The sequence below is a fragment of the Onychostoma macrolepis genome, chromosome 05, assembly GCF_012432095.1.
Source record: "Onychostoma macrolepis isolate SWU-2019 chromosome 05, ASM1243209v1, whole genome shotgun sequence".
Classification (NCBI taxonomy): Eukaryota; Metazoa; Chordata; class Actinopteri; order Cypriniformes; family Cyprinidae; genus Onychostoma; species Onychostoma macrolepis.
Window position 1 is genome coordinate 25,029,298 of NC_081159.1, and position 14,441 is coordinate 25,043,738.

General features: G+C 35.9%; 1 protein-coding gene across 1 annotated transcript in view; it reads right to left on the reverse strand.

Moving 5' to 3' along the window:
• Window positions 1–93: 93 nt before the first annotated feature.
• Window positions 94–14,441, reverse strand: part of LOC131541005 (LHFPL tetraspan subfamily member 7 protein) — a 143,347-nt gene continuing 128,999 nt past the window's right edge. Inside the window, exon 3 of the mRNA XM_058776469.1 lies at window positions 94–2,240. Coding sequence (XP_058632452.1) covers window positions 2,014–2,240 — 227 coding nt within the window. The 3' untranslated portion in view covers window positions 94–2,013. The remainder of the gene's footprint in view (window positions 2,241–14,441) is intronic.

A 14,441-nucleotide genomic window follows, 5' to 3' on the forward strand; every position in this document is an offset into this window, starting at 1 on the left:
TCCATTCCCAAACTTTGGAAATGTTGTTTTTAAAGATTTGTTGGTGTCTTCATTTAAAAGACATCAATTTGCTAAGTTTATGAAATGCTTTATTACAAAGAAGAAACACATAACAGCAATTTGTTAAAGATTTCAAAGGTTAAACAAACACAATGATGAGGTAACATCGCAAAATATATCTTTCAAAAGGGAAACATCAGGATGCCATGTTACAGAATTATTTACAACCAAAACACAGTGGGAAACCCACAGCACTAATCTACAAGATCTAAGATCTACCAGTGGTCAGACTTTACATACAAGAACTCAAGAATGCAAGTTGCCATCACCGTCAAGGCAATCGGAGGCCGCCAGTGTACTCCTGCATAAACACATTTAAAGGGCCTGTTATATTTGACATCTCATGCCAGTTTAAAGTTGTGCTCTGTCCTCTGAGCCTCAGCTACCCTTAACAGTTACAAGTACACACATCTTGCAGGGAATGGGTTTGTTTTGCTGTCAGCACATCTGTATCAGAATAGAATTTGGTGTTAAATCTACGAAAGAGGGCAGTTGAGCGCCAATGTTTTAGCCAGTCTGAACACATAACACACAAATGGATCAACACAACAGCAAGAGTGAGCCAAGTGCAATATGGAATGATCCAAGTAGAAGCTTTAGCTTCACCGTATTGCTGTGCCAAGTGTAAATGTATTAGCACATTAGCTTAATTTGATCGTTACAGCAGATTTCCCAAAGAAATACATAAATCTGTCATGACAAATCAGGACTGAATTGGTCGTCCTGTCTTGTTCAATGACTTGCTAATTTAGCTTTCATCGTTTTGTTCTTTTTTGCAACTCCTTCAAAACAAAACAGGCCATCATTAAAAACGTTCAGCTAAATCTAATCATCATTAAAGATGGAGATGTACAGAAATAATCGCACAATGTTAATCCAACAAGAAAGCATTTACAAAATGATTTAGAAGTAGATTACCTGATGAAAGGTACTTAAGTCTTAGCAATGGTCAAAAGGCACAAGTTGGTTAGAAGTTGGTATTTTCCAGAACGTAGTGTCTCAGTGTTAACTAAGCCCAACTTTAACTAAGAACAGCCTTGCTCCTGATTTGTGTAATCCTGAATAATTCAGTACTAGTAGGTGTTACAGTAAAGAATGTAAAAGGAGACTCCACAACATATCCTGTTCAATCAGTTTGGGAAAACAAATGGTTTTACTTGTGGGATCATTTCACTTTCACATACAGCTGAGAAAAGTCCATGCTTGTGGTCCATCCATGGCAGTCTGAAGCAACGGCCTGGCTCATACTGTCAATACAGTTCCTTGATGGCCCTCACGGAGTTATGAGAAACAAAATGAAGAAAATTCAAACAGATGCCTGTGAATTCAAATCAGTTTACTTAAGCCACAGTGTTGGTCCTTGAATAGGTACTATATCAGGTGCTGGAAAGATTTATTGAGTTTGAGTTCAGTTTCTCTCAATGAACTCGATGAAACTGTTCCTTTAAACCTGTTGGATCCATTAGAAGAAATCCATTTAAGAAGGGCCTACCATTTGTTTTTGTTATCCTTTCATTGCATGCTGACAAGTCTTAGTAAAATAGTATTGGAAATTGTTACTCAATTTTCATTTAATTAGCTATTTTTGGTTTTGAAACAAAAATGTCAAAAATACTAATTGATATTTTCAGTAGTTAGTCCATAGAGGTCTTCAATCAAGAACAGAGCTTGAACATAAATTAGAAAGAAGGGAAAGAAAGAGCATAATCCATATAAACTAATTTCTCACCTGGCAGGTTGACCGTGACAAAAAAAGACCTTATCGAATTAAGGAAAACACTAAAAAACAAAAACAATGAGAATAGAAGGGATGAAGGGTCTCGAGTTCTGCTCCAGAGCAACAATCATTATTACCAAACACGGCAAATGATGCTGAGACTCCAACCTCAAATCTTTGATCATTTAATAATTATTTATGATGGTTGAAAATGGTAGGTGGTGGTCTTTAGTGCTCTATAAAAGAGTGGGGAGTGGGGTGGGTGAAAGCTGCTCCTTGGGGGCGTACTTGGCGAAAAAGGGCAAGAAGAGGGTGAGCATGACTCCGACGATAGCCAGCATGTAGCCCCATCCTATCTGACACTCCCCGGCGTAGTAGATGTCCGAGTCTCCGCAGAAAGACTTGACCAGGCTGGAGTTGAGACCGAAGGGGTAAACCAGTAAACCAGATGCCATAATGACCACTAGAGCAGAGAGACAAGAGAGGAAGCAAATGAATTATGGGTGCATACAATGACATTTAGGTGTAAATATTAACACGGGACAATAACAAAACATTACTTTTTTCAAAATTTTCAATCAAAACTGTCATTTTGAAGTACACATAAAATACATACAATTTGTATGGTATCATAGCACATGTACATTTTGAACATATGGGAATTAGGCATAATCTTGTTAAATATGAAAAATGTATAAATCACATCAAAATGACATACTGTAAACCCCACAGAAAATGAGAAGTGGTTTTAATATGAGTGGTTGGTTATTGTCAGACAATTTTGTCTTGTTTATTTTAAGCAAATAAATAATTATTGAAATAAAACATCAAATAAATGAATAAAAAATTCAACATACATCAATCAGTAAAAATGAAAAGGCCCATAAAATGCTAAATAAAATAAATAAAAAACCCGTTTTACCTGCATGATTATTAAAGAAACAATTTCTAAAATTATAAGTTATACCTTCAATAAAAAGATTAAAGAGATTTTATGAATATCCACATTTAAATGTTCATAAATTCTGTTGGCTATTTTTTTTTTTCAAGTTTGGTTTCCAATCCAACCAATTTTGCCCAAAATAGACCCTTTTCACAGACTCTGATGACACTTTTCCACAGTTATTAACATTTTAAATATAGTAAAGTTGCATATATATATATATATATATATATATATATATATACATCAGTAACAGCAACAGCAATTTTGACATCTTGCTCTCTTCTGATGACCATAGTCTATCACTCAATTAATTTCCTATTTTGTAAAGTCATAGAAACGTTACTGATTTTTATCCTTAGCTTTTGGAGCAGCTGGGAACACAAAAATGATATTTATGGTTGTTTCTATTCACTTCTGATCAGTGACTAATACTTGCAGCAGCAGCAACAATGCTCAGGGTGGCAGTAGAGAGCTGTTTCCCTGCTGAACTGAGCATTAATGGAAGAAAGGCCCTCAATACTGTTTCCAATTTTGCCATGGAAATATCAAATATACACGAAACCATCAGCCCATGTATGTCTGAAATCAAAATTCATTGAATGATGACTGACAGTCCCTGAATGTGGGGGTGTACTGTGACTGAGGAAAGCCATTAGGAGAGTTTCTGGGCGATCCATTTTCTCAGACAGTATCAGTGCTCACTGCCCATGGCAGAACAGCTGTGTTAAAATCATTTGCTGTCAAATATCTATTGAATCAGGATCCATTACTATGCTGGCAGAGTATACGCATCTTTAATTTGATTGAATTATGGTCACAACAATAAAAGCAATGCCTAACTATTAGAAACTGTTAAAAGTTTAATAACTACTACATAATAAACATAGCGAGGAAACACATTAAAATGTTATGAAATAATATTATACACTACCATTCAAAAGCTTTTTTTTAAAAGAAATGAATACTTTAATTCAGCAAGGATGAACTAAATCGACCAAAGGTCACAGTATAAGGTTACAAAGTAGTGTATTTTAAAATATTATAACAGCATGTTGTTCAACTGGTGCTGTGCAGCGGTGTGGTGAGTATTTTAGCATGACGGTTTTGACCAATCAGCATCCAAAATTAGTTTAATCATTGCGAATAATCACAAGGAAACCCCCAGTACTACCGAAATCCTGCATAACGGGTTAATGGCTTTTTTCACCCAGCGGCACAGAACATCTTAATTCATCTATTTATTATCCCTCTTCAGCTTCTCCACACAAAATGACCCAGAAGCCCCTCTCATCTCCGCTACCACACTAAGAACAGCGCTTTTCCTTCAGTTTAATGGCCTCAGATCCAGCTGTGCTCTACACTGGCCTGTTTTTATCAGCGGAGGCCTGACATCTCAAAGCTGCTCTGCTAATGGCATCATAATGTCCTTCTCTATCTTTGACAAAGACGCAGGCTTCTCCGGCAGAGGGAAATAACTGCTATCAGTGGATGTTTACACTCCGATGACAGGGCATTCAATGAGACTCAACAAGCTATTCAATAAAATTTCATTTCGAAGGCAATCTTCAATGAAAACACACACACAGATAGCACAACTGTATGGAGTTTAATTAAAGCGGGTCAAATCAACAAGGGCTTCGCTGCAAAGGCTTGCAAAGCTCAGGGCCAATTGCAGTCTGGATCAGATAAAGTCTTGAGCCCGTGTGAGTGTGTGTGTGTGAGAGTAAGGAATGGCACACTGATGTGTGACACTTCAAAGTCCACATCAACCTGATTCTCAAATTGCAGTGTTACAAAGTGGACTTGATGGTATTTTGGTAATTTGTTTTCACATGTGGCTTTGATTCACAAATGACATATAACGTAGCCACTTAAAAGTGGCTAAATTTAGATTCAGGGTCAACGAGTACATCAAGCTAAAAGAGTCTGTTTGCTTTAAAAAAGGACATACTCCAACACAAAGACCTACTTTAAAGAAATACTACATGTTAAATATAAGTTAAGCTCTATTGACAACATCTAAGGCATATTGTCAGTTACCATAGTAATTTCCCATAATTTAAAGTCAGCATGAAAGGAAGTTGCCTTCTTTTTTTTTCAGTCTTTTAATTTTATCCATCCCCAATTAATTAGATCATTACAGTTGATTTTGCGATTTCATGGTGACTTTAATTCATCTATCAGCTTGTAAAATGAATCAAGAAATACTTCCACTTGCTCTTACGAGTCCCTTCCAGAACCCTGAGATCGGTACACCTTGTGGTACCATCAGGGAGGCACAAAATCACTTTCCATAACGTTTTCATTCACTGTTCCTTGCTGGTGGAATGATTTTCCCCAACCCCATCCAGAACGCCGAATCCCTGACAACATTCAAAACTCATTTCTTTCTTAACTGCATCCTACTTTTTCACATTTCCTTAATCCCTCACTGTTCTAGCTTGTACTATTCTGAACGATGTGTATTACAAGCACTTCTCATGTTTATTTGCCTCTTTACAATGAATCGCTTGTATTTCTCATAAGTTGCACTGGATAAAAGCACCTGCTAAACGAACAAAATGAATGTCAATTTAAAAATATGCTGATTGAAATACACTTAGAGTGGAAGTCTATGGGCCAAGTGTAGAATGTTACAGTTGCCATATTTTTAAAATTTTGATATTTTGTGGTAATACTATATTTAAATAAACAAAATCATTCAATTCAGTTGCACCAAACATGCACTGATAAATAATGAGTTGACGAAATGATCAATTAATGACCAATTTTGATTCTTTTTGTCATTTTTTTAATCATCCAATCAACCTGCAGATTACTTGTAATGACTATTTGTGTGTTAACTTTGTGTGAGGAACAGACTGAAATTTAGTCATATTTCACTAATAATGTTTCCTCTCCACCAAAGCTGTGAAATCATCTCAGAACCTCAGAAGGTATGTTGTTTCAACCGTGGAAAGACATCAATACGCAACATTTTTCAAAGTCCACCTATCTGGTTTGTTTGTCGGACAAAATGGCAAATTCGGTCAACTACTTCGAGGTGCGAGTCTCAAAATGTCCTGTTCATACAGCGGCTTACAACAGTTGCCTGAATGAATGAGTAACCAAAGTCAAACCTGTATTCTGTTTGTGACTATCACCTGATGTAACCATAGACACAGTGACTAAATTAATATCAAAGACGGCGACATTCATAAATAAGTCTTATCACATTTGACTGCTGCTGTGTGAACATGGCCAAAAATCAGCATATACAGGTTGGAACAGCATAAAAGCCAGTACATCATGACAGAATTTTCATTTTGGGGTGATCTATCCCTTTAATCTCAGTCCAGCTATTGATTTTTGCAAGCACGAGTGTTGTAGCCACAGACACATGACATTGGCTATGCTTCAAAGGTTGATATATCATGCAACTATATTCTATTTTCTCTCCAATTTAAACATTTTCGTAGTCTCCTATATGAGCGCTGTGTTTGGTGTGGAGAGGTTAGAGGTTATATGGCATATGTTATCTGTCCTATTCCCATCCTCAATCTTAAAGCAATACTGAGCCGCAGAAGCACATTTCTTGCTTGGCAAGGTTGACTAAGCACACATACACGCGACCTGCTGTAATCCACTGGCAATATGTGCTTTGGTGACAAATGATTTGATGATGAGATTCAGTGAATAGTGTAATAACATTCCGTGGCGCACATCTCACAGGGCTTGATTCTGAATCTGCTCACCCAGACCACAGCAGAGCGTTTCCAGCGCAGCCATTCATTATGACATGTTCATTGGACGTGATGAGGTCAGTGTCACCATCACTTTGAATGATAGCGCTGTACGGATCTCTTTGGGGACGATGGGGGACACGTGATAACCGAGGGTGAACTGCACAAAAAGTGTGCGGACCCATTGTTCGAGATTGAATTGCTACTGAGAATGAGTTAGAAATTGAATTAAATTATAATGGGTAATTAAAAAGAATAAATGCATAAACTTTGTTCACAAAAACTGAAGATGGTTTAAAATGTATGGTTATAAAGCACATATTCTGCATGACCATATTCTACATCCCTAATCCTATACCCAGTTTATTGAGGCAAAAGTTGTAGTTAACGGGTTGTTAATAGCGAGAATTGAATGTTAAAAAAGTGTGACTGGAATTATGTGTGTAATTATATTTTAAGGTGGATATTATCTGGCTGACAGCGTGATCAGCCAATCAGAGAGATGTGAGGCACTTCATTGGTGTTGCTGTTGGAAAGTACTATTTCATACAAATATTTAATAGAGCTGGAAAAAATGGTTTCTGTGATTAATATTTGGTGTTGTCTGTTTAGCGCTTTAAAGAACGCAATTAATACAGCATCCAATTTCCACTTCCTGAGATAGCTATGCTAATATTCCAAAAATACTTACGATATACGATTCAATTATACTCAAATGTTGAATAATGATTACTCATTTTATCCCCAGACATATACTTAACGTTTCAAATACTTAAAATACTGCCTTTATGTTGTTTCCACATAAATTTGGAGATTCAGTTATGATTACAAATTTTATGATCTGTGTGATTAATGTATTAATCTATAATTACATAAATATGTTTGATTAATTACTTGTTTAACAGATCAACAACAGTAATATTTATACATCATTGATATTTAGTAATATTTTTGTTTTATGTTTTTTTTTTACAGTTCATTATTTTCTCTCCAAACTTTTAGTAAATAATTTAGGCGATAGGCCTAGAAGGAATCTGAAAACTTCATTTATATTTAATATTTTTATATATTTATTTTGAGGGGGAAATCTGTGGAAAAGACTGTGTTAAACACTAAACTATTTTTGGTAGCTGAAAACATTATCAAATGAGCCTAAATATTGAATAAACACAAAGTATTTTGGCCGCAGATTTTGTGTGGGCCTAGTCACAGGAGTTCAGCTGATAGAAAAGATGTGGAACCCTGCACTGACCATAAAACAACAACTCAAACTTGCTCTAAGTTTAAAGTTACACTTGAGACTATAGACTTCTCTCTTTCTCTTTACTCTCTCACCACATATGATCTGAGAGTCTCATGAGTAATGAGGCTGTACAAACAGTGCAAACTCCTTCTGAAGCTCACTCTCTCAAACACACACACACACACACTCATATAGAGTAAACAGACGAGCAGAAGCAAGCTGTCTTCACACCCACAGCTCTGTCTCAGTAAATACAGCTCTAGAGTAGTGACTGAGACTCTAATGATACTTAATTATCGAGCAACGGCGGCCTGCAATGTGCTCTCTTTGAGCCTATGAATCCTTCACAAATTACAGCACAAACTGTTAAGTCTTCAGATGAAGAACAAATTCAGTTAAGCTATGCAGTGTACATCAGAGAGCAGGCCTGAAGGGTAGTGCAGCACTCTGACTTGTTGAGGTGCGAGTTTGAGTCTGGCTCATGCCATTTCCTGAACCCATTCCCCCTCTTTCTCATTTCATGTATCCTCTCTCACTACGCTTTGCATTACAATTCATCTCAGGCTTTAAGAGAGAAAAAAACACTGTAGTACAGTGTTGTACAGTGCTATTGTTAACACAATTATTAATTATATTAACAGTGTATCACAGGTATTGTTACAAAAATATAGATAAATATATAGAGGGGTCCTCAGCAAACTTTCAAGAGGGTTTCAAGATGACTTTATTTAAAATGAGACAAAACACGCATTAAAATAAAATGAACCAATGTACCTTTATTCTGAAACTCAAAAAAAAAAAAGTTTTTTTGTTTGTTTGTTTTTTGGTACTTGATCTAAGTACTTTACGTAATTTAGGTAGGCTACTTGAAAATTTGTATTGTATAGCCTGTGTTTGACTTCAGTAAAAACAGTTACACACGTGGTACCCTTGGTGAATATGATCAAAGTGGAAATAAATCTGCATTGTTAATCCTTTTGATCTATTATTTAAAAAATTCACAAAAATCTAACCTTTCATTGGAAAATAAGAATTTAAAATGGGGGGAAATATCATTATGAAATAAAAGTTTTTCTCAAATACACATTGGACACAATTAATAACAGACACCCTTTTATTCAATACTTTTTAAAAAATGAGACGTTTTTTCCTTTAATGCCTGATGAGGTTAGTGAACACCTGACAAGAGATCAGAGACCATTCCTTCATCCAGAATCACTCCAGACCCTTTAGATTCCCAGCTCCATGTTGGTGCTGCTTCTCTTCAGTTCACCACTCATTTTCTATAGAGTTAGGTCAGAGGACTGGAATGGCCAGCAGAAGCTTGGTTTTGGAAGATCCATGGAACATGGCCCATTATAAGATTTCTAACAAAGTCAGTCACTTTTTTATTTTTTTTATCTGTTGGTATTTGATAGAATCCATGATGCCATGCGTCTAAACAATATGTCCAGGACCTCCAGCAGAAATATAGGCCCACAACATTAAAAATACAGCAGTATATTTCATTGTACACATGGGGTACTTTTTTATCCCTGTGTTCACCAAACCCATCTTGAGTGTTTGCTGCTAAAAAGCAAAATTTTTAGTTACATATGACCATAGAAGCCAGTCCCATTTGAAGTTCCAGTCGTGTCTGATAACTGAATATGCTGGAGATTGTTTTTTGGTGAAAGCATTTTCTTTTCTTGATTTTTTTCTTGAAGCCCTCCCAAACAACATGTGGTGATGTAGGTGCTGTTTAATAATATTTTTTATGGTTTTCTGACCCCGAAACTCAACCTTTTTCTGCAGTTCTCCAGCTGTGATCCTTGAAGAGTCTTTAGCCACTCAAACTCTCCTCCTCACCGTGCATTAGGACGATATAGACACACGTCCTCTTCCAGGCAGATTGGTAACATTTTATGTTGATTGAAAATTCTTAATTATTGCCCTGATGGTGGAAATGGGAATTTTCATTGCTCTAGCTCTTTTCTTAAAGCCACTTCACTAATTTGTGAAGCTCAATTATCTTTTGCTACACATCAGAAATACATTCTTTGTTTTTTCTCATTGTGATGGACGATTAAGGGAATTTGGGCTTTGTTTTCCCTCCTATTTATATTTCTGTGAAACAGGAAGCCATGGCTGGATAATTTCGTGTTCATAATTATGCTGGAGTGCTCAAAATTGTGAATATGAATGGAAATATATTTCAGATATAATTTTATTAAGAATTTCTAGGGGTACCAGTAATTGTGTCCAACATGTATTTGAGAAAAAAAACATTTATTTCATGATGAGATCCCCCCCCCCATTTTAAATTCTTATTCTCCAGTGAAAGCTTAGATTTTTGTGATTTTTAAAAATAAAATATCAAAAGGATTAACAATGCACATTTATTTTCACAGCCTTCTTTGATCATATTTACCAAGAGTAACAACAATTCTGACCACATGTGTAATTTAGATGACCATTTATACATTTTAGCTACATTTTTTTTCAAACTGTGCCAATGCAAGTTGGCACATGCAAGTGAGCAGTGTCATTTGATGCAAATTTATCAAAAAATTTTTCAGCTCTCAGTGTGAAATTCATGAGCATTGTAAAAAAAAAGAAAAGAAAAAAAGGGAAATGTTATTTAATTACAATAAGTTTTCATTATAATTGCAACTTTACATCTCTCAATTGTGACTGTGTCTGAAAGCTTAGGCAGCAGGCAATGACTTTGCAGGCAGTGTTTGTGCATGAAGGTACCTCATTTCAATAGACTGAAGCAGAATAACAGAACAGAATAATGATCTACAACACAATAGAGTGGGCTTTGGTGATAACTAAGCAAATATTTAATTACTACATTACCAATATCATGCTAGAAATGCCATAAAAAGTGGAAGTTAGAGAAAATTTACACACAAACTGACTACCAGCCCCAACTTTCAGACGTCATTTTTATTTTTTAGCTTAACTGTCACTAACTGAACGCACAGGATTGTGGGATATCAGCATACACCTATGCTGCCTTTAAAAATCAATTAGATGAAGGGTACATCAGGAAACAGGAAGTAAAGCTAACATTGGATTCAGATATGCCTTGATGCCGACAATACAGTTTTTCACAATTGTTAATTTATTTCACATAATTTTGATTTTGTATTTTACTTTAACAACTTTATATCTCACAGTTATTTTTAAGTCTCTCTGAGGTGTGAAGAGCAAAATTAGTAATTAATACATTACCTGATATTTTTTTAAACTTTGAGGTACAAATGGGTTACAATATTTTACTTGAACTGTTAATAAAATCAATTATTTTTTTCCAAAAAAGTGTGAAGTGTAGCTCTCTTATCAGAGTTGTTTACTGAAACATTAAAGCGTGTTAATATTCTTCACAGGTGTGTGGATTAGTATCAAGCCTTTCCAAATGAATCTCCACTGTCATCTTATGCATTCATGAACAGCTACAACTCATGACCAGACAAATAAATGGTTAGCAAAACTTTATTACCCATAATTCTCTTGGTGACTCTGCACTATATCCAGCAGCGGGCTGATTTAGAGGCCTGTCTCTGAGCTGTTGGCAGGCAGTCTAACTGCTCCCTAATGCATTTAGAGTTAATTAGACAGCAGTGAATGCCACCCAGATTGAGTCAGGCCATCCAGGAGTCCTCTCAGTCCCTGCATGATGGCTTCATTACAGCTGCTCTGCATCTCTGCTCATCTCTGCTCCTTAAAACCACACAACTTCTGTCTCTGGTCAAAATGAATTAACAGCAGGAGTGGGATGTTGTGATTTGGTTAGTGTTGGGAGGAGCACAGGACTAGATTGAGTTACTTTTGAAGGAAGTGAGAGAGAAAGATGCTCACAATGTCTGTCTAGCTTGTCCTAACAGGCTTAATCAGCTAGAGATCACTATCTCTGCATGATTACTGGTACCACCATTCACTATTCTACAAACACAGTTTTCTTTTTCTCTTTCTTTCTTGCTTTCTTGCTACCTAAAAGGGCACTTCTAATGTTTTTATACAAGCTACTCTCATATAATATAATATAATATTTAAAAGTTTGGGTCAGTAAGATTTTTTAAGGTTTTTGAAAGAAGGCTTCATTTAACTGAGAAAAAAAAAGTGAAGTATTATTATAATATTACAATATATTGTGAAATACTCTTATTTAAAATAACTTTAAGAAAAATAACAATTTAAATAAACAAATACATTTTAAAATGTAATTTATTCCTGTGACAGCAAAGCTGAATTTCAGTGCTCAGAAAACATTTCTTATTATCAATGTTGAAAACAGTTATATTTTCTAGGAAATTCATAACACATTTTTGTCAAGATTCTTTGATAAACAGAAAGTTCAAAAGATCAGCTTTTTGAAATCCATCCTTGGCTGAATAAAAGTATTAATTTCTTTAAAAAATAATAATATTTATAAAAATAATAATTAATTTTAATTTCATTTAATTCATTGATTTTCCAACTGAGAATTTCTGAACACCCATGGAAGTTTTGTCTGATTTAGTTCACAGTTAGTGGGAATTTCATCTTTGCAAACTACATGTAATCCACATATGCACACAACAGATATAGACAATACAGTAGGAGAGAGGAAAAAAGAGGAAAAGACAGTCTAAATAAAAGGATAAATGTTGCCGTGCTTATCTGTTCTGCACTATGAACCTGCATTGAAGCCAGCAGGCACCCACACACAACAGAGTCACACACATGCATTTACATACACACACACTGAATAGACATGAGAGAAATGGGTCTCCCCGTGAGTGTGTGTGTGTGTCTATGAGAGTCATGGCCCTCATAGTCATCAGCTGTCTGTTGTTCTCTTCCTCAGGGTGGCGTTTGCACTTACAGTATCTGTCCTGCGGATTTTGCGAATATTCCAGTCTACTAGCTCAAAACTTATATGGCTCTGCTATAATGGCCAATATAATACACTAACAAGGTTAACAACTGAAAACCAACAATTAAAGCCCAGTTGCTCTGTTGTTATCTCATGCAAAAACATCCTTTATGCAAAAGATATAGTCTTATATATAGTTTTTGTTTTCCATGTAAATATATTTAAAGGGTTGGAATAAAAGCACGGGAAAGGTATAAATGTATAAAAGTCTAATAAATCTTGATTTGCCGGCCCTGCTCTGGTTTATTTGCTGAGGCTGGTGTGCTTGTCAATGATGAAGCGAGGTGACATACGGCATATGCTGAGGGGCTCCACCAAAGCCCAGAAATATTGTTTAATTACGCCTCCATGACGCTGCAATATATCAAAACGACTTTTTCAAAAGCTGTTCTTGCTTTTGTTTTTGCCTTTTTTGCTTAAGCTCTTTGTTGTAGCTCTCTTTTATTGATGCAAAATGGAAAAAAGAACACAAACGGACAGGTGATCAACCTCTACCACTCCATTTACAATCATTTACAATCATTTTCAATGCTTCTTTTGATCTCTTACTGTTGATCACAAGCTTCTGCAGCAACTCAGAACAGATAAATAAGTACTTAAATAAGTAGCATTTGTAATCACTAATATATGAAAGTATGTTTCATATAAACCTCCCTAAATACACACAATGATGTGATCCATATTGACCATATCCAAGATGTAGATGAGTTTGTTTCTTCATCTGAACAGATTTGGATAAATTTAGCATCACATCACTTGCTCACCAATGGATCCTCTGAAGTGAATGGGTGCCGTCAGTATGAGAGTCCAAACAGCTGATAGAAGCATCACAATAATCCACAAGTTATCCACACAACTCCAGTCCATCAATTAATGTCTCGTGAAGTGAAAAGCTGCGTGTTTGTAAAAACAAATCCATCATTAAGGCATTTTAACTTTAAACTGTCACTTCTAGCCAAAATAGCCTTAGTCCATAATGCATAATGCAGAGGATCCCCATTGGTAAGCAAGTGATTTGATAAATGCAAAATTTTTCCAGATCTGTTCTGATGAAAAAAAAACATCTTGGGCCTTGTCCCTAATGTCACTTCATGTGCACTTTCGGTCTTGAGGACTTACAATGTGACAGGGCCTTGGATGGCATGAGGGTGAAATATTCTTTTACGTAAATGTTAAGATTGTGCACTATTTCTGTAAACAGAATTATAAATAATGACTGTTTTCGAAGAGGTTTCCTGAACACTCCCCCAGTCTGCCATTGGTTGAGCACTGTTACTGTTGTCAGGTCGGGATGCTAACAAGTAAAGCAATGCTCTAATAGCAACAATATTTTGTAAAAAAAAAAAAAAAAAAAAATAAAAATTTTTACTAGTGTTCTCACACGTCTGGAGCCCACTGTACTCACACAAACACTTTCATCATCCTGTAAGTCATTTCCAAGTGTAAGTCTCAATAATGAGAGGAGGAGATGTGGTGAAGGGAAAGCACACATCTCTTGGAAATTGCTATTCATTGGAGATGGACCGGGAGCTTTCCCATTTCCATTTCCCTGTGCAGGCGGCCAGCTGACCCTCTGCTCCCCTTCACTCTCTCTCTCTCCGCCTGTCGCTCAATCAGTCTGAGAAAGAGACGAGAAGAGGAGCACCTTCAAATGTCCAATATTACATTACATTACAGACTTGGCTGAAATTCAGAGCTCTGTTTCTGTCTCTATGTGGTTGAATATGATTAAAAAAACAGCACACTTTTTCAATATAAAAAAAGCTGAGGAAATAAAATATTGGCGAATCTAATCATGGCACATGCATTATTCTGTATAAAGCAGAAAGCTGGAAGTCTGTGGAAAGTGA